Raw genomic sequence first — 26,010 nt, forward strand, 5'->3', positions numbered from 1 at the left:
CAGAATATACCGTAATTTTACCAGATTCCGTCTGCAATTTTCTTAGCTGATCATCTCACTCTCTGTCCTTTTGTGCCCGAAGGCACAAATCCTGCATTTCTGCTGTGTTGATTAGAATCCTTGGAACGACAGTAGAAAATAGAAAAGTACGGTTACAACCTCTATACAAATATACCATTGTTTTATTTTATAAATGTAGGACGAACGAAATAGGTCGTTATAAGAATAAGATTACAAAATATAATATATCACTTAAACAGATTGCGCGTACAAACAATAATAATCTATTACTGCTTAGTCGTTAGAAAATATGAATCCAATCAGCCAGTATTACAGACGCTTCTGAACGATACCATTTTGCTTACTTATTTTATTGATTACTAAAGTATTTCTTATAGTTTGTTCATTAACAAATATTTGTTGAATTTTAACTTATTAACAAATGTTTTCCGAATATCCATACGTCCAAACAATCATTTCTTTCTCTTTTTTTAAAAATAACAAGATTTACATGTTTAATACGACTGAATCTCTCATTCACAGTATAATTTCTTCATATGCTTTTAACCTCTAACAAGAAATACTTTATATTGTTACCAATATTTCCTTATGTGTTCTGTTTTACGAAGATCGCTTATAGCATATCATTTAATTGAATGTTGATAACTGTTTGTTAATTAATATTGAAAAATATGTCAATTAAATTAGCAAGAAATGATGTAGTTATGTTAATTCTCTTCTTTAACCATTCTGATGCTGAACATAGACATGTGCTGAAACCTTAATTTTGTATCTAAAGTCCATTCTCCATAAGAATTTTCTGCAGAAATTGTTTCACAAATTGAGCTTTGAGTCTAAATCATTTCTTGATACGAACGAAAAAATTGTATGTATGAAACAGAATGATTATGACATTCACAAGTCTATACCTGTTTGTTCTTGGTAAGACTTAACAACCACTCCCTATCTTATTACTTTATAATGAAACAGAGAGCTAAATTCAGATCTTAACCATCCTACATAAATGTAGAAATTTACATTCCTTGAAAATATACAACGTTGCTTTGAATCATGTTACTTTTCAACGATTCTAATACACAAAACAATATCATTGTTTTGATCCATTGTTTATGAAAGAATATTCGGTCCTGTATGTATATAAGATGTCCGATGGTAAGTATCATTTAATATAGTGTCTAAAGTCTTGATGTTATGAGAAAAGACTAAAGGGAAGTTACTAACTGGTTCAACCGTACAATCCGTTGTGATGAAAGTAATATTCTCATTTTCTTTTTACTCTACATTTTCTTGCTGATATTTTATTTGAATTATAGAGAAAACTTATTGACCAGTACGATATAATACAATCTTGTAATATTAGATTAATATATATTAACTTATAATAAAAATCAACGCTGTCAATAAGGTATTAAAGACATAAGCATCAGGATATTATTCATTAAACCAGGACTTTCATTTCCCTAGAATAAATAAATGAAAATATTACTTTCCTTTTATACTTAGAATTATTACAGAGTATCGTGTATCATTTTTTTAGTATTAAAAATATAAACATTTTAAATAGCACTTTTATTAACACGCCTGTGTATGAAAGAACAAATTATAGTGTAGGGAGAAGCTAAATAGGAGACAGAGGGAAAACAAAATTATTGAGAATGTGTACCTCTGAATAGTTCCAACCCTCCATTTCTTCATGTTTTCAGTTTTGCGCGACGTTATGCACAAATGTATATTATGGCGAATTTAAACATTTCCCTGCTAATGCGGCTGCCTTGGACAAAACTATTTGAATATCCATTGAAGGAAACTTCTAAAAAAAAATTAATCTTTGTAATACCATTTCCTATAACATTATGAAAAGGACCTCATTTAGATGACCCATGTAGATTTTAATAAAACTTTAGTTCAGGAACCATCATTCTTTATAGTATAAACTCTTTCCTAAACAATAGTTCAACTTATGTTTCAATTTTATTCGAATTGATCATTTGACATGCATACTTCGAAAACAAAATTTAGATTAAAACTTAAACCAGTAAGTTCACTAATTCACACTTTCCACATACAGGGTGTCTCAAAAAGATGGGACAATCCGGAACATGCATATTCCTTATGCAAATACAAATAGAAGGCCTTTACCGTTTTGTAATCTGAAGCTCCATTTCCAAGATATTAGCAGTTAAACGAACTCGACTCAGCAGTTAACGATCAGCTGAGTCATGGGCCACACGTACACACAGACACAGTCAAGAAACAGAGACCAGTGACTTGAGCCATGCGCTTCTTGACTGTGTCTTCGTGTACGTGTGAGTTCGATTAATTGTTAAGTTCTGATGTTAAAGTTGCTTAATGCCATACGTTCCCCTCACCATCGGTGACTTGGTGGATCAAATATTTTCTTTCATTTACATTATTTCCTAAAGTACACGATTCACTTACTTGTAAAAGTTTGACGTTTGTAGCAAAGTCAGCAGCTAGGAGTTGGTCCCTCAATAACCTGAAAAATTACATGTGTAGATATTATATTAGTTTCTACAAATTTAGAGATTTCTTAAAAGATCAATATTTACAAGATCATAGCACAGCAAATATGTATTAAGAAGTTGAATCTATTCTCATCAGCAAATAGAGAATCCCAAATTCTCATGACATCTGGTAATGGAAACTCCTGAGACAGGAGAAGTGTTAGCCATCTAATATAAGAATTGTCCAATAACATTAATTTTTTTTACAATAAACAGTTTTAATAGTATAAATTTTATTAAACCACTTCACCTAAAGCTGTAATATTGTGGACACAATTCCTGTTGGTGTAAACGCATCCAAACCTCAGGATCATTCGCCTTAACCTGTGTGGTAAGTTTGCTCATCATTGAGTTTATCCCAAATTCAGCTTCATCCAAGGATTTTATAAAGAAATCACGAATTTCACCCATTAAATTGGTAAAACAAAAAAAGGTATCTGCTTCTGCGTGCTCTACAAAATATTAAATTTAATTGTAAGTATCGAAAATATACGGGGTACCTATGCAAAATACCTACTGTTAGTCTAAGAATCATACAATTTGAGGCATCATATATTGTAGTTAATAAAAGTTCGAAGGTTTACTTTCTTAAATACACTGTTTTTTAAATGAATCATATACTTATCGTATACATTCTGTTAAAATTAATATCCAAATTTGACATTATACTGTGTTCATTCTAAATGTATCCACGATTTTCCAATCCTTTACAACAATATAATAAAAAAAGCAGTTGAAGTGGAAAGAGTAGTATGCCTTGTTCTGTTCTACTACTTCCACTGTGATAAGCTTAGTAGTACAGTAAATCTTTTTGAGTGCTGGAAGTGTGATGTGTCAAGAAATCTTAAGACTAAAATGCTGTACCCACCTAGTAGGGATAAACCAATTCTAACAGTACATTAAATGTAGAATAAAGAATATGTAAACTTTTCATTTATTAGATTTAAAATAAATTGACTTCCTTGTGATAAGCTTCTGAATTTGATATTTATACTAATTTTCCACCGATAATAGAAAGGATTAGAACAGAAATTGTATAAAATGCACAAAAAAATTGTTTCCTGATTGAAAAACTGAGAAGATTTAATTTCACATAACCTTCTCATTTAAAGTTATAGCACCAAAACACAAAAAGCATGCAAATTTTATTTTATGATTACTTCCAAGTAATACTGATCTATACCACTAATGATCTGCGAATTTGAGAAAATATATATTCCCAATCAAAATCTACAACTTTTTAATTAAACATTTTCCACAATTATGGACAATGGATATTTTGGGTAGTTATGTTAATTATAATACCATGTCCATACAATGATAAATATTCATAACTTACCTCTCCATTTTTGGTTAGGATCACAAGCGAATGCATGATAAATAGGACCAACTATTTCATTCATTCCTTGTACATAGCCTTGTCCTGGATTCAATTTGGCATAAAGAAAAAGTATTCTTTCTAAAACCTCCCAGTGTGCCTCACCACCTTCTGCAAGTGGTGCATAATCTTCTGCAGCTTTTCTAATGGAAACTGCTATCTGTAAAAAATGTATAATAATTATTCATAACATTGTTCTGATATATTCTGCAAGATTACACAAACTGCATTACCTGCTGCTTCCCATATCAGCATAAGAGTATTGCAAATGAAATTAAATTTATCATTATACTATGTTACTTATAAACTTAGTTACCTTAGTAACACCAAGTCCTTTCCTTTCCACATTTGCACTTCTTAAAACTGTATGCTGTACTCTATGATGTAAACGTTTCTGCCCACTGGCATCCACAATCTCTTTGCAAGGATAATCTGTACCTTGTTGAAAGAATGATATATCTGGACAGAGCCTCCTACAGAAGGATTAATGTATTTTCTTCAAAATAAAAAATTAAAGCCATCCCACATAACTTTATAGCCTGAAACATTTTCCTTGCTTTTTGTATTTCAATAGAATCTTTCTTGTACTGATTTATAGTTTTGTGCATGGAGAACAGTTTAATGTTGTTTGAAAGTATGAATAATAAATGAAGATAATCTTGAATTTTATATAATACTAAGATATTAGAGACAAAAAAAAATATTTCAGGTGATTAGTTATATTTTAGCACTTATGTAATCATTATACTATGAATTTTACCTAACATCTTTATCTATTTGTAAGAGAACATCATTGTCTTTAAAATAGGTTTGCCACTTGCTATCAGGATTTAAATTTAAAGGATGATCATAAAGTGTAACATCTATTCTTTCACCATCTGTATTTGCTTCACCTGGTGTAACAATGAGATCCTCTGCAAATAATAAATCCCTGAAATATTACTAAATTTTTATTACTTCCTTAAGTATCCCAAAGAAAAATCTGTTATACCAATAAAAGTTTTATAAAGTACTCTTTTGCGCATAAGTGTTTCAGACCAACTGGCCCTAGTTGGTGGTAAATAATTTAATAAAAGTTTCCAGCATAGAGGTCTTAAACCTCCTTCATCTGGTATTCCTAAAAAAATTATACAATTCGTAAGCATACTTTTACTGAGCTATACTAATATTTTTTCAACATTTGTACAAGGCAAATAGATAAATAGTATGCAGGGCCCAAAGCAATAGACAAAAAGGATTCTGATATGTAATAAGAGTCATACCATGGAAGCATAATCGTTTTATACTGATGAGATCTACTTCTTCAGCGTTTAATACATCTTCAAACTCGTTTAATCTACAATGCAAGTTTCCTGATTGAAAATTTGTGAGTTGTTTAAAGCACATGAGTGATTACCTCTTTTTCAAAATACTCATCGTAGTTGCGGACAGTACTTGTAGTTGTGAATAAAAATTCCACTGTGTTCTTATCGGCATTTGATAGTCGTGCGGGCGTATTGTATTACACGTTGCTCACATTATTGATAATGACCTACCGGATTGACAGGCGACATAACCGCCACTTCTTTTCTCTCTCACGACTAACCGTCTTTTATATTAAACAATAATTTAAGGTTCTAATTTCAAGGCGTGGAAAAAATTTTCCTATCATTCCAATATAGCACTTACCACTCGTGACTAAAACGATACACGAGAACTATCTAACTAACGAGAGTTTCTGCACAAATTAATCAGACGCTAACCTAACCTATTTCACAAAGCATCATAGGACATATAAAATAGACTGTGAGGTCTTATGGTAGGGATTAGAGATGGCGTGCAAAATCACTAATGGTGATTTATCACAGTGATCACCGAATCACGATCATGGTCGTGATTTAACTTCATTTACAACTGTTTACAACCGTGATTGCGATTTTTTTATCTTGAGTGAATTTGCTCACTGCGATCGTAAGTCCTTGATCTTTAAACAGAAAAACGTATTCAATATGATTTTACGATGAATTACATTACTATTCGTGTTTGTAAAAATCAGTAGAAAAAACAAGAAATTCTGAAAGAATGATTTGCTAGGTAACATGTAGATTATAATTTATAATCATTAAGTTATTCATTATTCTTCATTGTTTCTAATTATTCCTTCACTTTATACGATATAACTTGAATTTTTGTTTTGAGGTCGTTAATATAAAATATACAGATTATGTGTCGCGTGTAAAGAACTGTTAGGTTTCTCCACCAATAAGAAACGATCACGAGAAATCACGAATCACTATGAAAAATCACCGTGATTGGGAATGAACGCGATCGAATCACGAGTGATTCACAAATAGCAGTTCATGCCTTTCTACTGTGATGCCAGGACGTGGGATTTTTCCCACGCATGCGCACTACCTAATCCTCAGTAACGTATATACTTCACTCAAATATGGGGTATCGTTAGACCCCCGTGACAATTGAAATACGGTAGAAATTACAGGAAGAGGACATTTTTAAAAGAAATAACATATTTACATGGAAATAAATGAATATATATTTTTTTATTATTTTGTACATCTGCAGCCGATTTATTACATGAATACAAACATTTGTTGCGAGAGTAAGAAAAACTGCAGAAAACCTTACTAGTATTCAAACAAGAACATTATATATAAAACATATAGTCGTGCTTTCATCAATTAATATTGAAAATTTCTGAATTTTTAATTCTGTAATAAGCTTATCGCTTTCGCGTTTGCCTATTACATTTTTTATTATCTGCGTACATTTAGTTCGTGACAATTTTAGATCCTTAACCACCTGCGGATCTGAACAGGTTTCCTTTAATAAAGGGACCATGTGATTAATTGTTTGAAAAGCTATATTGTGCTCCGCGTAAAACGCAGCTAACTTTATTTCGGCTGTTTTGACTTTATTAACATGGTCCAAATCAGAATTACTATCAACTTTTGGTAATAAAACAGATGGTGTGATATCACAGCTTTTGCTTGTATTTTTAATATGTAATTGAGTCCGCGAATGTCTAATAAGTTCTGATTTTCCGCATGCCAAGACTTTATTGCAAGCCGTGCAGAAAGCTTTTTTATTATTATCATCAGATTTTAACCAGTCTTTGAAAATATTATTCTTTAGCCAAGATAATTGGAATACTTTCCCTTTGTTACTTCTCTTCTTATCCGCCAATCCACTCGAACTAGGCTGCTGGTAATCCATCTTCTGGTTTCTGTCACTGTAATACACTAATATTGCACTACAATTCAATATATTATATAACATTACGCGACTCACCTTCACTTTAACGAAAAACGCGGGAAACGACTGGGAAGGGCCCCTTACGCGTACCTACTGTTGCACATAGATACGTCCATGGAAACAACCGCCGTCGAGCTGTGACGTCCGCATGCGCATGCGCACGAAGGCTCCCATGTGGGAGAAAATCCCACGTCCTGGCATCACTGTTCTCTAGTAGGGATGAAGCAAGATCGAAGCAGTGATGCCAAAATCGTGGCATAACCGCGCGAGCGCTTACCGTCTCCATGCCTCCCGTGGGTATTTTAACCAAGCATATCTACCCTGTTCGTCCGTCAACTCTGTCCCACTATGTCCAACCAGAGAGGAAATGAGAGTCAGTGATGCCAAAATCATGGAACTTAGTTCCACCACACGACGTCCCGGCGTCCCCCACTTTATTCTACAGTTTCTGCCAATCAAGCATGCTTTGCTTTTATCCGTGTGAGCTAGCCCTTCGCGGGTGTTCCGTAAGAATCTACGTTACCGATGCGACTCCCACAACCTGAGCGCCTGCACAGAAATCAGAAGACCCTGTTCGAATTTGGCTACGACGGTTTTACTTTATATTTTTAATTATTTTGTAATTTCGCTTTGCAACCCCTTCGTAAAATAAATGATTGGGAAATATCGATTTGCGAAGCATTTAAAAAAAAGGGGGTTGCATTTTTCTCTCTTCCATATATATTGTTGCGGCCTTTTCCAGGGATTTATTTTAAAAGAGATAAATCAGGCGTGAATCCTCTCCCGTGCAGCCCTGAAGAACTCTGCTCGTTAGGAAATTTTGGACTTCTTTTAAAGGAGACAACTTTAATTTGAAGAACACGTCTTTATTTATCGAGGGTCAATACTGGAATGGTCTCCTTTACAAAACGATCGTTTTTGTTACATCTTGTTAATTACAATATGTCCTTAGATACCAGGAGCCAATAAAATAATTATTAAATTATGAAATAATTCCTGATTTGTTAATACATTTCTTGCAGCTATTCATTTTATAATTTTCAAGTGTTTAACATATTTGCCATGATTTAATATATACTGGGCGCCAAAATTAAAGCATCACTAAAATTTGCCGAAAATATTGGTCATTTTCAGATGCCTATATCTTCGCGAAAAATAGCTATAAAAAATATTGTGACAGAGCATTTTGTAGCCCGAAGTTTCTAGTTTTTGAATCGGGAATTCAAAAATTATTTTTATGTAGTTTGTTCCTTTTTTTTAAAAGATGAAGCGCAGTAAGCGAATGTTAAAAAATGTTGGTCAAGTTTGAGAGGATGCATGGGCCAAATGAAATTTTTTCTGGTAATTCCAATGGAAAACTTTTAAAAAGCAAACATTTCTCTTTAATTTCGTTTTTTTAATTTTGTTGTACAGTTTTTATTGGCCGAGTTATTCGTCATCATATGAGAAAAGGTACTTTCCACTTTGACCGCCTGTAACTTGCGAACGCATGATCGTATAGAAAATTCCAGAAGTGATTTGGAAAGCTGAGAGATTTCTCTTTAAAGACCTTTAGTTGCCAATTTGTTGAAATTTTTTTTCGTCGTCTACAGTCCATTTCAAAATAACGTAAAATATTGCATAATTACCATTTTTCACAAAACACGATGCCATTTTAACAAAAATTGTGGAATCTTCCAGGTGTCTACGTTTTTTTAAAGTTAAAAGTACACGTAACCCCTGTACCAAAGGCCGCATTGATCAGATTTTTTTTACCCTGTGCCCTCGATAGTGAAACTTGCGATACAGTCTGAAAAATTGGTGAATGACTCTTTTGCGGCACGTTTCCTCTTTAAAACGATTTCGCAGCGTTTGAACTGTTGTGGTCTGTGTCTTCTTAGTTTCACTTTATTTCAGAAGAAAGTAGAGATGTCAGAAATTTAGCAAACACATTTTTAAACAATCTCTTCGCAATGACAAAAGGTGCACAATACTGCCGGCATTAGCATTACCTAAGGCGTACCACGAGGAGGTTTCACTGTCGGATTTACGCTTCACTGCGTATGTACAAGCATGGAGAGATGAGACCCTGTGGTTCGTCACTCCCACAGTATTTTTTGACTCCAAACTCACTCTCCGATGCGTGCGTGCGTGCATGTATGCGTATGTTGTGTTTAATAATGGGTATTACCGCCTCTCCGGTTGATTACTTCTTTTAATCGTTTGCGCATATTAATGCACCTCCGTATGATTGACTGTGGTATTCTTCGCCAAATTTGGCGGAGGGCGTGCGCTAATTGCCCTAAATTCGCCAAGTCTGGGTATTGCTGTCGCAACCGACGCCCAAGAATATCCCAAACATGTTCAATGGGATTTAAATCTGGGCTCACTGGTGGATGGTCAAGAACTGGTATTTGATTTTCTTGAAGAAATTGTTGCGTATAGCGTGCAACATGGGGCCTTGCATTGTCCTGCATAAGCAGAAAGCGGTTGCCCATACGCTGACGCAGAGGGAGCACAACGGGGCGCAAAATCTCGTCCACGTACCGCATGGCGGTCAAACCACCACGTGAAAGAATAACTAGCGGTGTACGTGAATACCGCGATACTCCGGCCCAAACCATAACGGATCCCCCATGGAACGCGGTGATCGGCCTTGTATGATTGGCATCGTAACGTTCGCCACAACGACGCCAAACATGTTCCCGTCGGTCGCTCCCTCGTAGGCAGAATCGGGACTCGTCTGTAAAAAGAACATTTGTCCATTGACGCTGAGACCAGCGTATGTAACGACGAGCATAAGCTAAACGCTGCCATCGATGTCTAGCAGTTAGCAACGGGACTCGTACCGGGCGCCTCGAACGTAAGCCAGCCTCCCTCAATCGACGCCTCACGGTGTTGTTAGAGATCGTGCGTGGCGGGTTTTGCCTGCGGTTCGAAATTTGTTCCGCAATAGTGCGTGCGATAACAAAGGGTTCCCGAAGAGCACGTCGCGTAATTGCTCTGTCGTCTCGAGAACTGGTCGCGCGTCTGCGTCCTTGCCCCGATCTACGGACATACTCCCCAGTCTCTCTAAATCGAGCATAGACACGGCTCACAACTGACTGGTTTACACCAAGAACATTAGCAACCTGTCGTTGGCTGCAACCTTCCTGCAAAAGTGTTACCAGTCGACCAATTTCGTAATCAGAGAGATGACGTCTAGGCATAATAAAGTGCTTAAAGAAAGAGAAAAGATGTGAAAAATTTGCTAAGAAAAAAATTTCGATAGGAATAAATAGAGGAGGAAACTGAAGGATTTAATGGAATTGCTAAAAAGAAGAAAAAAAATCCGTGATGCAATTACTGCAAGACCAGTTCTAATGAGTACCCACCCACACTCGCGGTTCGTCTTATCAAGTTGGGGCTCGCAAGCCTCAACTGTGAGAATCGTCGCGGCGCCGCGGCCACCTACAGACAGTGCGCAGTACTAACGTTACAAGCCAACGTCTCGCTGGCAGATGCCAAGGTACTCATCTCATTACACAGCGAGGAGATGCAATGGAAAGGAAGAAGTTCGGTAAAAAAAACCAAATTAAGTTCAGTAAAAAAAAAGAAGAGTGTATCTATCGCAATAACTAAGAAAGGGTAGGATATGCACACCATCTGCACCCTCTCGTCACTTCGCATTGTTCACTTTTTGTCATTGCGAAGAGATTGTATAAAAATGTGTTTGCTAAATTTCTGACATCTCTACTTTCTTCTAAAATAAAGTGAAACTAAGAAGACACAGACCACAACAGTTCAAACGCTGCGAAATCGTTTTAAAGAGGAAACGTGCCGCAAAAGAGTCATTCACCAATTTTTCAGACTGTATCGCAAGTTTCACTATCGAGGGCACAGGGTAAAAAAAATCTGATCAATGCGGCCTTTGGTACAGGGGTTACGTGTACTTTTAACTTTAAAAAAACGTAGACACCTGGAAGATTCCACAATTTTTGTTAAAATGGCATCGTGTTTTGTGAAAAATGGTAATTATGCAATATTTTACGTTATTTTGAAATGGACTGTAGACGACGAAAAAAAATTTCAACAAATTGGCAACTAAAGGTCTTTAAAGAGAAATCTCTCAGCTTTCCAAATCACTTCTGGAATTTTCTATACGATCATGCGTTCGCAAGTTACAGGTGGTCAAAGTGGAAAGTACCTTTTCTCATATGATGACGAATAACTCGGCCAATAAAAACTGTACAACAAAATTAAAAAAACGAAATTAAAGAGAAATGTTTGCTCTTTAAAAGTTTTCCATTGGAATTACCAGAAAAAATTTAATTTGGCCCATGCATCCTCTCAAACTTGACCAACATTTTTTAACATTCGCTTACTGCGCTTCATCTTTTAAAAAAAAGGAACAAACTGCATAAAAATAATTTTTGAATTCCCGATTCAAAAACTAGAAACTTCGGGCTACAAAATGCTCTGTCACAATATTTTTTATAGCTATTTTTCGCGAAGATATAGGCATCTGAAAATGACCAATATTTTCGGCAAATTTTAGTGATGCTTTAATTTTGGCGCCCAGTGTATTTTAAAGAAGGAGTAAAAGCGAAATTCGACTGTTAAAATATTCATCCCTAAACAAATATTAATTAATTGAAATATGCATTTTAAAAGAATGCAAAGCTGATTTCAGTTGCTCTTAAATAATGTCAACTTCACTTCTATCTCCTTTTCTAATTACAATCATATACCTTAATTTGAATTTCACGCTTGTGAAGCTTACGCTCACAAATTTTCAACAGAACGTTAACATAATTTTGTCAATACATGTAAATGAATTGCTGTACATAGTGAAATGTGTTTGAGCTCCCTCTTCCCACTTTCCCCGCGATATCTAAGCTACTCGATCCACCCGGGTTCCCCCAGAGAATGCGAGTCAAGGAAAGCTGCAAACCACTCACCATGTCGCAAACAACTTTCCTATATCGTGGCATCATTATCCTATTTTCTGTTAAGCCTGGTCGTACACATAGTTTTAATTTCATGAACGAACATAGTTGAACATAACAAAACAACCTTAATACAGAGTAACGCACAGTAACGCAATAAGAGTTTGATGAATAAACAAATAAGGTAACTCCAGAACAAATTAAAGTGAACGTAATATAATTAACATAATACTAATTTCATGAATAAATAAATTAAGATAATCTTAATTTAAATTGAAACAATATAACATTCAAATAATAAGAGAACACAAACAATAACATAGATAATTATTATGGAGGATCTAATCTAATACAGGCTAATTTGAGTTTATTAACATGAACTATCTTGGTTTTATTGTTAACTCCTACAATTATTTCTGCAGCTAGATCATTAAATATTTTACTAATCTTATATGGTCCTATCCAGCTAGAATCGAAATTTAGATGTTTTAGGCTCTCTATATAAATATACGTCATCACCTACGTTGAATTTATGAGGATTTACATTTTTATCATAATTTGTTTTACTTTTCTGTTTTGCTTTTTCTAAGTTTATTGCTACTGTAGCCTGAGTTGTCGTTATTTTGGAGAATAAATCATCTAAATGTTCAATAAACGTTTTCGGCAATTTTTGATTTGCAAATTCTGAGGGAATAATGCCCTTGATGCCAAATACAAGTTCGTGTGGAGTGAAGCCTGTACCTTCATGCACCGATGTATTATAAGAGAATATGCCAAATCTAATCCAATCGTCCCAATCATTCTTTGAACAATAATGTTTTAGATAATCTACAAAAACCCTGTGAGCTCGTTCGAGTGACCCTAACGATTGTGGATGGAATGCAGTAGAGGTAATTTTTTGAATTTTGAAAATTTTACAAAAGTTATTCATTATTTTACTCGTGAAATTAGATCCTTGATCAGTGGGAATGACTCGGGGACAACCAAATCGAGTAATGAATTGTTCAGCCCATGCCTTCGCTACAGATGTAGAAAAGATATTGGGAAGTGGAATTATGTCGGAAGACTTCGTAAGATTATCCTGAGGAGTGAGTAAATAACGGTTTTGCTTTTTAGTTATGGGTAATGGACCCACAATATCCATTTGTACCTTTTCAAACGCTCTTTTGGGAGTATCTGCTCATCTCATGGGCTGCTTGATTTTAGCAGAAAGGATTTTATTCCTCTGACAACTGGGGCAAGAACGAACGAAATCAGCGATCAGTCGATTCATTTTCGGCCAACAGAAATCCTCTCTTATTCATTTGAATAACTTACCTGTACCCAGATGACCTCCCACTACAGACTCATGATACTCCTGTATAATAGAAGATCTTCTGGATGGAGAGGGAACTATAATTTCGCAGGCCAAATTGTAATTGAATATTTTTAATAATTAAAATTTTGCCTTAGAAGCCTTTTAAGAGAATTCCATGTAATTGGTTGTAAATTATTATGGGTTTTAGTTATGCTGATTGTTGTTACTTTTAGGGATTCCATGAGATGTTTAAGAGATGCCAAAGAAGATGTTAAATGATCAAGACTCTGTAATTCTGTAGAATTTGTTTTGGAAAATAAATGGCAAATATGATGATTTTCATCCGGGAAGACCATTGCATTCCCTACATTAACTTTATAAAGTTGTATTTGAGTAATGGAAAATTTTCCATGAATCAATAAATTTTATTGGTCTGCGAGATAGTTTTACAATCAATTGGTAGAAAATCAACTAGATTATCTTTGCGCGTATGAAGATGATCCTTAGAGTAGATGATATTAGGGAAATTAAAGGAATGATATGATTGTGCTGTTGGAGAAGGAGATGTTGTCATAGTCAGGATTCTAATATTTTCATCTTTAGAAGTCGTTTCCACGGAGGATCGTGATCGTTCCCATAACGACTGTGTCGGCGCCTCAACATTTGTTGGGAAAGATTCAGACAGCTGGCGCTGAGCCGCGGCATTTTGCCGGGAAGGATATATGTCCTGCTCAGCTGCTGACACGACGCCAGTCGCGGGCCCTTTGTTACCGACCTGAAGCGGAGTCCTTAATATGACCTTCCCGTTAGCCAACAGGCCAGGCAGAGCGCAGGCACCCAGGGGAGGCACAGGAACAGGGGCCCCTAACGGTGTCTGAGGATGGGAGTTTGCTGAATCAGCATTCCCGATAACCGATAGACTACCGAGTCGCAGCATGTCCCCAATACCTTGTGAGAGCGATCCTCCACTCACTACATTGTCGTCACAGTTCTTAGTAATACTAGTAAACTGATTATCAGAAAAGAATGGCATTTCCTCATCAGCCGTAAGATATTCGTAACTGTCGGTTGAGCTGTCATCATCAGTTAGTCTATCGTCAAGGTGATCAGACTGTAAAACGACCTCGGATGATCTAGCAAAAACTGTAGCTATTAATTTTTCATTCTTTTCAAATGTTCTGTCTGAATCTGTATCCTCAATCCTTTCAGAGTCTACAGACGGCAAATCGTCAGCGCTTACGTCAACCTCCTGCAGACGGAAAGAGTTTGCTTTGAGGGAAAAATGTTTGTATAGTCCGTCTCAGTTAAATCAAGTGTATCTGTTTTGAAACGATTAGATGTAAAGGTCATGACGGAAGAAGAAGGAATTTGTTGAGAATGTACAAGATTGTTCGAAGGACTCCGGGACAACGCATCAACATTGGAATTTACTCTCCCTGGCTTATACACTATATTATAATCATACTCATCTAATTTAATTCGCCATCTCATGAGACGAGAGGTAGGATCTTTTGCGTTCTGTAGCCAAATTAATGGTCGATGATCAGTGACCAAAGTAAATTGATGTCCATATAAATATGGTCGAAAGTGAGTGACTGCAAATATAATGGCTAACAACTCCTTTTCTATAGTTGAATAATTAATTTCCCCTTTATCTAAAGTTCGAGAAGCATACGCAATGGGAAGGTCTTTACCGATTTGTCCTTGGCTCAATACCGCCCCTACTGCATAGTTTGACGCATCTGTGGTCACCAGGAATGGTTGATCGAAATTTGGAAATTGAAGCAATGGCTCCGAACAAATAATATCACGTAACTCCTCAAAAGCAGATTGAGTGATATCATCCCAAACAAAAGGAACATCCGCCTTTAAAAGTTGAGTCAAAGGTTTAGCAATTTTTGCCATTTGAGGAATAAAGCGTCGATAGTAACCAACTAGACCTAAAAACTGTTTTACATTTTTCCTGGTTTTCGGAATGGGAAAGAACTTCACAGCTTCGACTTTCTTATGATCAGGTTTTACTTCATCAGCAGAAATAACATGACTTAAATAAGTGATTTCACGCTGCAAAAATCTACATTCTTCAGGTTGCAATGTTAACCCTGAATTTTGCAAACGACTTAAAAGATTCCTCAATTTTCGTGTATGTTCTTCTAACGAATTGGCGTACAAAACGATGTCGTCCATATAAACAAAGAGTTCAACACTTTGCAGACCAGACAGAAGTAAGTCCATACACCTTTGAAAAGTTGCTGGAGCATTTTTTAAGCCAAAGGGCATTTTATTAAATTCATAATGCCCATTAGGTGTGGAAAAAGCAGTTTTTGACTTTGAATTTTCATGTACTGGAATCTGATGAAAGCCGGAAGCAAAATCAAGCGTACTAAAATATTTAGCTGCACCAATCTGATCTAATATGTCAATTATGTTTGGGAGGGGATAAGCATCGCTGACGGATTTTTCGTTCAGCTTGCGATAATCTATAACCATGCGCCAACGAGGTTTACCACTGGAATCAGGTTTTTTGGGAACCACCCAAACAGACGAATTATAAGGTGAGTCTGGCGGTTGTATGATATCATTTTCTAAAAGAGAATTTATTTGTTTTTTAATCTCCTCTTTATGTATAGGAGGAAATCGATATTGTTTTACATTTATCGGAATTTCGTCTGTTGTGGTAATTGTATGTTGAAGGATAGTAGTAGAGCTCAATTTATCCGATGGAAGATAAAATTGATAAGAGAATTTATTAACAATTTCCAAAATACTAACTCGCTCGGCTTCATTAAGACTATCTAATTCTAGAAGCTTAATTATTTGACCCAATCTACATGATTCAGCCTTTGATTTATCTAAATTAGGATCTCCAGTACGAGATGAACGTAGTGAAGGCAAACGTTCCGAAAATTCCTCTAATTCAACGGGTGATATCGTCACAACGGCGTGACTAGGAGTGGTATTGATTGCAAAAAGTTTAGCAAATCCATTTTTCTGCGTAACCAAGGCTTCTCCTATATAAATGTCTGGATCAGTGATCAATTTTCTTACATAACCTGTTTTAATTTCAGGGTTTTTAACGTGAAGAACAATAAAGGTTTTTGTACGAGGAGATAAATTAAAAGAAGATGCAGTTTCCTTGTTGCAAACAGCCAACATTTCTTGTTTCACGCGCATCGCGTTATTTTCTCGTATTAGTTACTGTATATCGTCCAATAAACGTTCTAAGTGTTCGGTCTATTATCGTACTTTTTCGTGTGTTTTTCTTGGACTCGCGCAAGAGTCCTCCTTCAACCTCCACGTTCAGCGCTGAGCGGCCCCAGCGATTTTCTATCGAAATTTGCGGCAAACAGCCCGTTTCAAAACAATTTCTGATTTGCTAATACATTTCTTTCAGCTATTCATTTTATAATTTTCAAGTGTTTAACATATTTGCCATAATTTAATATATTTTAGAGAAGGAGTAAAAGCGAAATTCGACTGTTAAAATATTCATCCCTAAGCAAATATTAATTAATTGAAATATGCATTTTAAAAGAATGCAAAGCTGATTTCAGTTGCTCTTAAATAATGTCAACTTCACTTCCATCTCCTTTTCTAATTACAATCATATACCTTAATTTGAATTTCACGCTTGTGAAGCTTACGCTGGACGCCGCTACAAGATGAGGGCGAGATTCACAACAATATTATGTTATATCACCGACTTGGTATAGAATACTCACAAGACTCGAAGTTTCTCGTGTTCATCAAAACATGTACGAATTCGTCGCGATATCTTAACGTAAGCAATAATAAAAATTGTCGACCCATCGCTACAAGTATTTTTCATCTATATATATATAGATTTAGTGGGCGCCATAACAACGTCCATTTGTCCTGTAACAATCGTTTTACGATAAGTATTTACTATTTTTGGTGAATCTCCGTATACTTAAGTTTATTTTCCACTTTATGAACGAATATCATTGTCTTTTCACTTGCTTGTAGTAAATCTTTGTATCGTTGATGACAATTATAGAGTATTTGTAAGTGCATTAGGTGGGGCGAGCTTTGTTAACCCGGTATGAAACACGTGTGATCGAATTTCGTGAAGTAATTAAAGAGTTTTAATTTGTAGGTCATAATGGAAATGAAACAGGGAACCTAATGCAGGATACAATATTTCTGTAAAAACAATAAATGTTACTTAATTAGGACGATTATGTTTTACAATTTACGTTTGCCTCTCAGATTGTGTGTATTAATTAAACGGTGTTATACCTTACAGATCAATAAACATGCCGGAACTGACTGAACTTGACAAAGCTATGAGCTCTGAACCTACTAAGGTTGAAGTGGCAGCTGCAGGATCTGGAACTGATTCAGACTCTGATGATACTGTCCTAGAATTAGACGATGCACGTGCAGGTGGTACTGTTGGTTTTCCAGGAATGACCGTTGCTTATCTTCCGATTGACATGGTCTCTAAGGCTAAACAAAGTCGTGGAGAGAAGAAAGCTTATGAGTAAATTAGGATTAAAACCTGTATGTTTAGTGAATGTTCACTCTTGTTGCACATCATATTTAAAGATTTTAAATGCTTTTTTTCATTGTATAGGTTCAAGGAGTTAACAGAGTGACTATTCGTAAATCAAAGAATATTTTGTTTGTAATCAATAAGCCAGATGTGCTAAAGAGTCCAGCTTCAGATACATATATAGTATTTGGTGAAGCCAAGGTAAATTTCCTGAAATACTTGTTTACATTATAATTTAGTGGTACAATTTTTTTTAGTATATGATGATCTCTTACAGTTTCGCATATTAACTGATAAATTGTGTTGAAATATTCCTTGGCAGACTGACATTTAGTAAACTTCTTTTTCCTTTCATGAGTAATTTTATAGTTTTTGATAAATGAATAAAAACTTTGTTCCAGATTGAAGACCTCAGTCAGCAAGCTCAAGTGGCAGCTGCTGAGAAGTTCAAAGAACCACCAGTTATTCCAGCAACTGAAGCTGGAGGCAGTACTACTGTAAGATACTTTGTTACAATGTGTAATAACAGGTTTTCCATTATATTGTAACTATTGCCTGCAATTTTATTTTTGTTATAGGTTGTTGCACCTATACAAGAAGAATCAGAAGAAGAGGTTGATGAGACGGGAGTCGAAGAAAAGGACATTGAATTAGTAATGTGTCAGGCCAATGTGTCTCGAGGGAAAGCTATTAAAGCTCTCAAAAATAACCAGAATGATTTATGTTGCTATTATGGTACGTTTTTCAGAAGCAATTGTACTTTTTCTTCTGTAGAATAAGATATGATGATTCATCTTATGGTTTCGTAATTATTTTTATCACAATCAGAATTTAAACATTGTTGCAAATCTTGGCAGACTGATTATATATTTACTTCATAAAAGTTTTACTGTATACTGTTCGAAATATTGACTTTTCGATTCTTTCAGGAATTGACAATGTGATGAAGCTGCGTAGCAGTAGGGTGGGCTACTACATACGTCGTAGTTCACATTGTGAGGTCATCTTATTTTATCATCCGCGTCGTCAGGAAGAAACATCATCCTTTTTGTCTCATTACATTGAAAGGATAAGTTCGAATACCGAGAGACCAGAGTTCGCATAGAGACCGTGATGCTTGTCTCGAAAAATCCACATGCATATACATAATTCATATGAAAAAAATATACTAAGGACATTAGCTTGTTCGTTTCTTTCGCAGAATTACCTTAAGTAGTAGACTACAGATTTAAGGACAACGCACATGATAATTCAAATATTGATCCACTGCATTATCACAGATAAGTGAGTAATATTTATCAAAAGAGCAATTGAAACACAAATTTTTATTTTATGTATCCTTGTGATAAACAAAGATTTTCTATCGTATATGTAGCCTTAAAATATTCTTAGTTTCATGTAAGATAGAGCATTCCCCAAAAATATTTGATTTTACATTCATTCTTGTAACTAGAGAAATTAATTTTAAGTTCACAGCCATTAGCTTGGTATTACCTTCAGTTTACAATACCGAAGATAATACCAATTTCCCGGATCTCACCACGAGGAGGTTGCTGCGAGTGGAGACCCAAAGAATGCAATAAAACACAAGTAATTGAAACAAATAAAAATAAGACATAATTAATTTAAAGAAACAAAATAAGATTTAATTAATTAAAATTAGCTATTAAAAGAAAGACGTTGCGAACCAATTCGTCGCGTTCGGATAAGAGAGATAGCCTCGTAAACCCCCTGGCCTTCAACCACCAATGACCGCCAATGGTTGGCGATGCTAAAAAAAGTTGATTAGAACCTATTAGAAACTTGAAACCACCTGACCACTGGCCACCAATGACTACCAGTGTTATAGGAAAAAAAGAAAAAAAAATCGAACCTGTTAGTCGAGTTCCGATAATAGAGAGGACCCCTTGAATCTCCTTGACCAGTGTCCACCAATGATCAGCAATCAGAGATGAAGACATAGGAAGACCCCGACGAGTGCCGACGAGGTCCGCGGACGCGAGTGAACTGAAGATTTTTCGTTGCGCGCCCGTATTTACGGGCTTGCGGTTACTGCGAGTTGCACGGACAGGTGCGCGAAAATCAAGCACAGTGAAAAATCGAGCGTACCAAAAATTATTTTTTGATTAATTTATTATATCTAACAAAGTCATTGTTATAATAATTACCTTTCTGGGGGATATTGTTAAACAATCTGCCAGCTGTTTTACAATGCAAATTGTTATTGTTTATAACAAATACGGTAAGATATGGATTGGTTAGTGAAATGTTACATATAGTTACGTTTACTTTATTGCAAATTATTAAACAATGACTATGTGTTAATGTTTATGGCGATTGTTAACTAAATATTATTTAATTTAAATGTGTCTTGGTAGAGTTTTATGCGACAAATTCGTAAAAATTTATCGATAATGGGAATTCCTCGATCGATGTTTGATTGTTCGAGTCCTTCACGATAATTGTTATAATTTAAAGCAATTTTTTAACATATAAATTGTTAAGAAACACTAATATTCATTTTATAACATATAAATTTAAGAAACACTAAGTTGAGCACTCTCATTTGATTTTCTTTCTGCCGATAGCAAATGGTATGTGAAAGGCCGTATACCTACACCATTTTTTCCCCTAGCAAAGGCCAAGTTTGCTCGTAAAGGTTAAATTACATGTGAAGTCTAACAATAAATAGGAATGATAATAATAAAAATACAGATCACGTTCGTTCCCAATCATGGTGATTTTTCACAGTGATTCGTGATTTTTCGTGATCGTTTCTGATTGGTGGAGAAACTTAACAGTTCTTTACACGCGACACATAATCTGTGTTGCGGTCCCCGCTGTTGCGGCCCAAATTTGTTGCGGCCTTTTCCAGGGATTTCTTTTAAAAGAGATAAATCAGGCGTGAATCCTCGCCCGTGGTGCCCTGAAGAACTCTGCTCGTTAGGAAATTTTAGACTTCTTTTAAAAGAGACAACTTTAATTTGAAGAACACGTCTTTATTTATCGAGGGTCAATACTGGAATGGTCTCCTTTACAAAACGATCGTTTTTGTTACATCTTGTTAATTACAATATGTCCTTACATACCAGGAGCCAATAAAATAATTATTAAATTATGAAATAATTCCTGATTTGTTAATACATTTCTTTCAGCTATTCATTTTATAATTTTCAAGTGTTTAACATATTTGCCATGATTTAATATATTTTAAAGAAGGAGTAAAAGCGAAACTCGACTGTTAAAATATAATATAAGTTAAATATAACTTCACTTCTATCTCCTTTTCTAATTACAATCATATACCTTAATTTGAATTTCACGCTTGTGAAGCTTACGATAGACGCCGCTACAAGATGAGGCGAGATTCACAACACCTCCACCCTTATGCAAAGGTGTTTTCGTATGGAAAACAGCTTTTTCAAAATGTATATTTACATTAATTCTTTTTGATTAACCAAGCCTACAAATTTTCAACAGAACGTTAACATAATTTTGTCTGTTCCGTCGTTATCTTTTATTATTTTATTTTCTTCGTTCAAGCAATGTCAATTTCGTTGACACAAAGAGTCATAGACAAAAGGAGTGAACATTTGGTCTGCAGTCCGCCACATGCGCTCGGTAACCTGGGACCCATCCGCGCCGGGCCTTACCGGGGCGCGCTGACTCGCAGACAATACGGCTATAAACCCTACCGTTGAGAGACTCGAAGCTTCGTCGCGGTCAACTCGCACCGTGGCCACGTGCGCGATATTTTACCGACGTCCGCTTCACCCTGAAGGAGAGGTTTTCCACCTCCACGTCACGTGGAAAAACCTAGAAATTTGCCTTCCCCTTCAGGGCATAACCAATGAGGAAGCGAGGTTTGGTAACGCCTTGAGCGAATTTAGAGGAAGCAACGAGACACGAAGATCAGATTCAAACCAGAACTCACCCGGTGAACATCACACAAACACACAACTTGTAAATACAGTCATTACGAAACAATCTAAGTGTGCTTTATTTTCTGTTTCGAAATTCTAAAGATCGTGTAACGGTTCGGCAATTAAGTGCGAACATTGCACGACCTAACATTTTGGTCCTTCGAGCCGGATACAAAGTGATCCGGAATTATCGTTTGTTTTGAAACCATCAAAGCCGGAGTGACAGTTTGAGGACTCATACATTGGGATTCCACGACGCTGCCGTTTGGACGCAGCATCCAATCGAAGAAGGGAATCATCTCTGGACCACATCAGCAGGACCACGACGCTGCCGAGCGGACACAAGTAGCTGTCGCCGGAACCGTGGAGTTGTCTACATCTGGTATTTTTTGGGATTCACGACGCTGCCGATCGGACATCTTGAGGAGAGAAGCTGCCGACGGAACCGTGAAAATAAACTACGCTGGTCCAGAGCAACCATTATCAATTGCACCAACTAGCATCGCTCGGTGAGTACAGTGGATCACCGTCCTTTGTTATCTTCTATTTTTTTTTCCTTCGATTTTCACATCATATCTATCGCTATGGCAACAGATCAATCGATGGCTAATGTAAAGGCACTCATTAAACAGAGAACAACAATTAAAAGTCAAGTGACGCGTATAGGTTCTTACGTAAAGGAGAAGTCAGATTCAAATTTTGGTGAATTAGAAGCACGTAAAGAAAAACTTGAGCAATTGTGGAATGCATACAATGAAATTCAGGGTGAAATTGAAGCATTGGATGAAACAACTGATTATACGAGCGAAAGTAAGCAGTTTGAACAGCATTATTATGAGATCAAAGCTTTGTTTGTTAATCGTATGCCGAATTCACAATTTCCAAATCGGGGTGCATCTTCTAGTAAAGCAGTAAATTCATCAAGTGTAAAACAAGCTAATACGCTTTTGCCTAAGATTGAAATTAAGCCTTTTGATGGTAACCCGATTGATTGGCATAGTTTTTATGACACGTTCAAAGACATGGTACACAATAACGAGGACTTACTTACGGTTCAAAAGTTTCATTTTCTTAAAAATTCGTTACGCGGAGAGGTAGCATCGATAGTAGCCCCTCTTGCCGCGTTGGAAGAAAATTATGAAGTAGCATGGAATTTGTTGCAAAAGCGTTGCAACAAACCACGGCAGATTTTACACGCACATTTAAGGTTGCTTTTCGAACTCCCTGAGATTCAGCGTGACACTCCTTCTAATTTAAGATTATTATCGGAGAAAGCTCAGATGCACGTTCAAGCACTAACATTGTTGAAAGAACCTGTAGAGCATTGGGGTACGATTTTAGTATTTATAATAGCTAACAAACTAGACAAACATACACGAAAGGTTTGGGACCGTACTTTAGAAAATGAGGAACGACCAACATTTGATCAGCTTATTAACTTTATTGATAAACAAGCGCGTAGCGATGAGGTTGAATCGACAATTGTATCACCGGTAAAGGGAACTCATCAAGATTATCGAATTAAAGGTAAAATTCCAAGTCGTGGGCAGGCATATTTGGCTACAGGAAAGCAATTAGCGTGCGTATTTTGCAAACAAGGGCATGAAAATTATTATTGTCCTCAATTTATACAGCTCAGTGTACAGGAGAGATTGAGCGCGGTAAAAAGGGCAAGAGTTTGTCTTAACTGTTTAAGAAGCAATCATATGGTTAGTAACTGCAAGTCGATGGGTTGTCGCAAATGTAATCGCAGACATCATAGCTTATTACATTTTAATAACGAGGCTCGGGTTACAATTCCCGACAGTAGTAAAGCAGCAGGTAGTAGCCCATCAGGTAGTGCCTCGCGGGAGAACGCCACCTCTTCAACAGAAACGATCAGAACCGCTTTAACCGTATTGTTTGATTCCGAAGTACTTCTAGGCACAGCGCAGGTAAAAATTCTAGACAATTTGAATGAAGAACATTGCTGTCGCGTGCTCCTGGATGGGGGATCTCAAGCTCATTTTATATCAGAAAGATTAGTTGATCGCTTGAAGATAAAGAAGCAGGAAATAAATTTAACATTTTCCGGATTAAGCAAACTTATTACGCGTGCCCGGTATTATGTTAAATCTGTAATTAAGTCTAGAGATAACACTTTTGCCACTGAGCTAAGATTTATTGTATTACCAACGATTACTGGATTGTTACCAGCCCGACAAATTGATCGTAGAGCTCTTAGTATACCGAACAACATAAACTTAGCTGATCCGGAATTCCATATGCCTAGCGAAATAGATTTATTGTTAGGAAACACTTTGTTTTATCGTGTATTATCGATCGGTCAAATTCGGACATGCAATGAAAATATAATATTACAGAAAACGCGTTTAGGGTGGTTAGTAACGGGAGAGGTGGAATCGCAAGGTGAATTTATTAAACAGGATAGAGTGAAAATGAGTTATTTGGTCACATCATTAGATAAACAAATAGAGCGGTTTTGGGAAATTGAAGAACTTCCGACAAAGCAGTTCTTTTCCCCAGAAGAATTAGAATGTGAGAATCATTTCAAGGAAAATACGTGTCGCGATAGTAATGGTCGTTATATAGTTCGTTTACCTTTTAACGACAAGAAAGATTTATTGGGGGAATCTAAAACTATGGCGTTAAAACGTTTCTACAGTTTAGAACGTAAATTGCATCAGAATCCCGAGTTGTTGAGACAATATATTGAATTTTTAGATGAATATCGAGTTCTAGGTCACATGTATGAAATTACTACATTAGAGGACAATAAAAATGGATTCTATCTTCCACATCATGCTGTGGTGAAGGAATCTAGTGCAACCACCAAGGTTAGGGTTGTTTTTGATGCATCGGCGAAAAGTTCGTCGGGTATTTCTCTTAATGAGGCTTTATTAGTTGGTCCGACCATTCAAGATACATTGTTTACTATTTTACTTAGATTTCGAATTCATTCTTATGTTTTTACGGCAGACATTGAGAAAATGTTCAGACAGATCAAGGTCCATTCAAGCGATGTAACGTACCAACGTATTCTATGGCGTGAGTCTATGGATAAACCTATTAAAACATATGCGTTGAATACAGTCACTTGTGGAACTGCATCAGCACCATATTTGGCCGTGAGTTGTTTAAATCAGTTAGCTGAAGACGAGATTAATAGGTTTCCCATAGCATCAAGAATTTTGAGACGAGATTTTTATATGGACGACGTATTGACCGGCGCATCTAGTTTGGAGGAAGCTTTAGTATTACGAAATGAACTTATCGCATTAACAAAGACTGGAGGTTTTCACTTGAGGCAATGGACTTCTAATAGTATTAAGTTAATAGAAGATTTAGATACGCAGAATAATTTGAAGAGTTTGTCGCTAGATTCGTCCGAAGCTAAGAAAACTTTAGGTGTTTTTTGGAAGCCGTCTACCGATACTATTATTTATACCACAAAGGCATTTGTTGGAAAGACGCGCATTACGAAGCGATTAATACTGTCCGAGATTTCTCAACTCTTCGATCCACTAGGTTTACTCGGACCTGTTATTATCAAAGCCAAAATAATCATTCAGCAGCTTTGGAAGGCTAACATAACTTGGGATGAGCCGGTTCCTCAGAATATAAGTTGTTCATGGTTAGATAACCACGGACAATCCCGGTAAAATCGGCGTGGCATTCAACCTGTTAAATCAGTTAGCTGAAGACGAGATTAATAGGTTTCCCATTGCATCAAGAATTTTGAGACGAGATTTTTATATGGACAACGTATTGACCGGCGCATCTAGTTTGGAGGAAGCTTTAGTATTACGAAATGAACTTATCGCATTAACAAAGACTGGAGGTTTTCACTTGAGGCAATGGACTTCTAATAGTATTAAGTTAATAGAAGATTTAGATACGCAGAATAATTTGAAGAGTTTGTCGCTAGAGTCGTCCGAAGCTAAGAAAACTTTAGGTGTTTTTTGGAAGCCGTCTACCGATACTATTATTTATACCACAAAGGCATTTGTTGGAAAGACGCGCATTACGAAGCGATTAATACTGTCCGAGATTTCTCAACTCTTCGATCCACTAGGTTTACTCGGACCTGTTATTATCAAAGCCAAAATAATCATTCAGCAGCTTTGGAAGGCTAACATAACTTGGGATGAGCCGGTTCCTCAGAATATAAGTTGTTCATGGTTAGATTTA

At 36.2% G+C, this 26,010-nt stretch overlaps 3 protein-coding genes across 3 annotated transcripts; 2 read left to right on the forward strand and 1 right to left on the reverse strand.

The window, feature by feature from the left end:
• Nucleotides 1-1,545: 1,545 nt before the first annotated feature.
• On the reverse strand, nt 1,546-5,679 carry LOC107188908 (TBC1 domain family member 13). The gene is made up of 10 exons (XM_015577303.1): nt 5,321-5,679; nt 5,187-5,260; nt 4,916-5,041; nt 4,685-4,838; nt 4,241-4,397; nt 3,886-4,084; nt 2,797-2,998; nt 2,592-2,714; nt 2,461-2,518; nt 1,546-1,831 (listed from the first exon to the last, which is right to left on the reverse strand). The coding sequence occupies exons 1-10, from the start codon at nt 5,398-5,400 to the stop codon at nt 1,754-1,756; spliced, it is 1,251 nt and encodes a 416-aa protein (XP_015432789.1). The 5' UTR covers nt 5,401-5,679; the 3' UTR covers nt 1,546-1,753.
• An 11,441-nt stretch (nt 5,680-17,120) lies between these two features.
• On the forward strand, nt 17,121-19,139 carry LOC107188909 (nascent polypeptide-associated complex subunit alpha-like). The gene is given in 7 exon segments (XM_015577304.1): nt 17,121-17,161; nt 17,648-17,878; nt 17,880-17,904; nt 17,978-18,097; nt 18,298-18,393; nt 18,475-18,631; nt 18,826-19,139. Coding segments are annotated over 6 exon segments (795 nt in total). The 5' UTR covers nt 17,121-17,161; nt 17,648-17,657; the 3' UTR covers nt 19,002-19,139.
• A 3,264-nt stretch (nt 19,140-22,403) lies between these two features.
• On the forward strand, nt 22,404-26,000 carry LOC107188906 (the record flags this gene model as incomplete). The annotated part of the gene is made up of 2 exons (XM_015577301.1): nt 22,404-25,477; nt 25,554-26,000. Coding segments are annotated over exons 1-2 (3,521 nt in total), but the record flags the coding sequence as incomplete, so codon positions are not given.
• Nucleotides 26,001-26,010: the final 10 nt, after the last annotated feature.

Source organism: Dufourea novaeangliae, unplaced genomic scaffold (assembly GCF_001272555.1).
Source record: "Dufourea novaeangliae isolate 0120121106 unplaced genomic scaffold, ASM127255v1 scaffold140, whole genome shotgun sequence".
Classification (NCBI taxonomy): Eukaryota; Metazoa; Arthropoda; class Insecta; order Hymenoptera; family Halictidae; genus Dufourea; species Dufourea novaeangliae.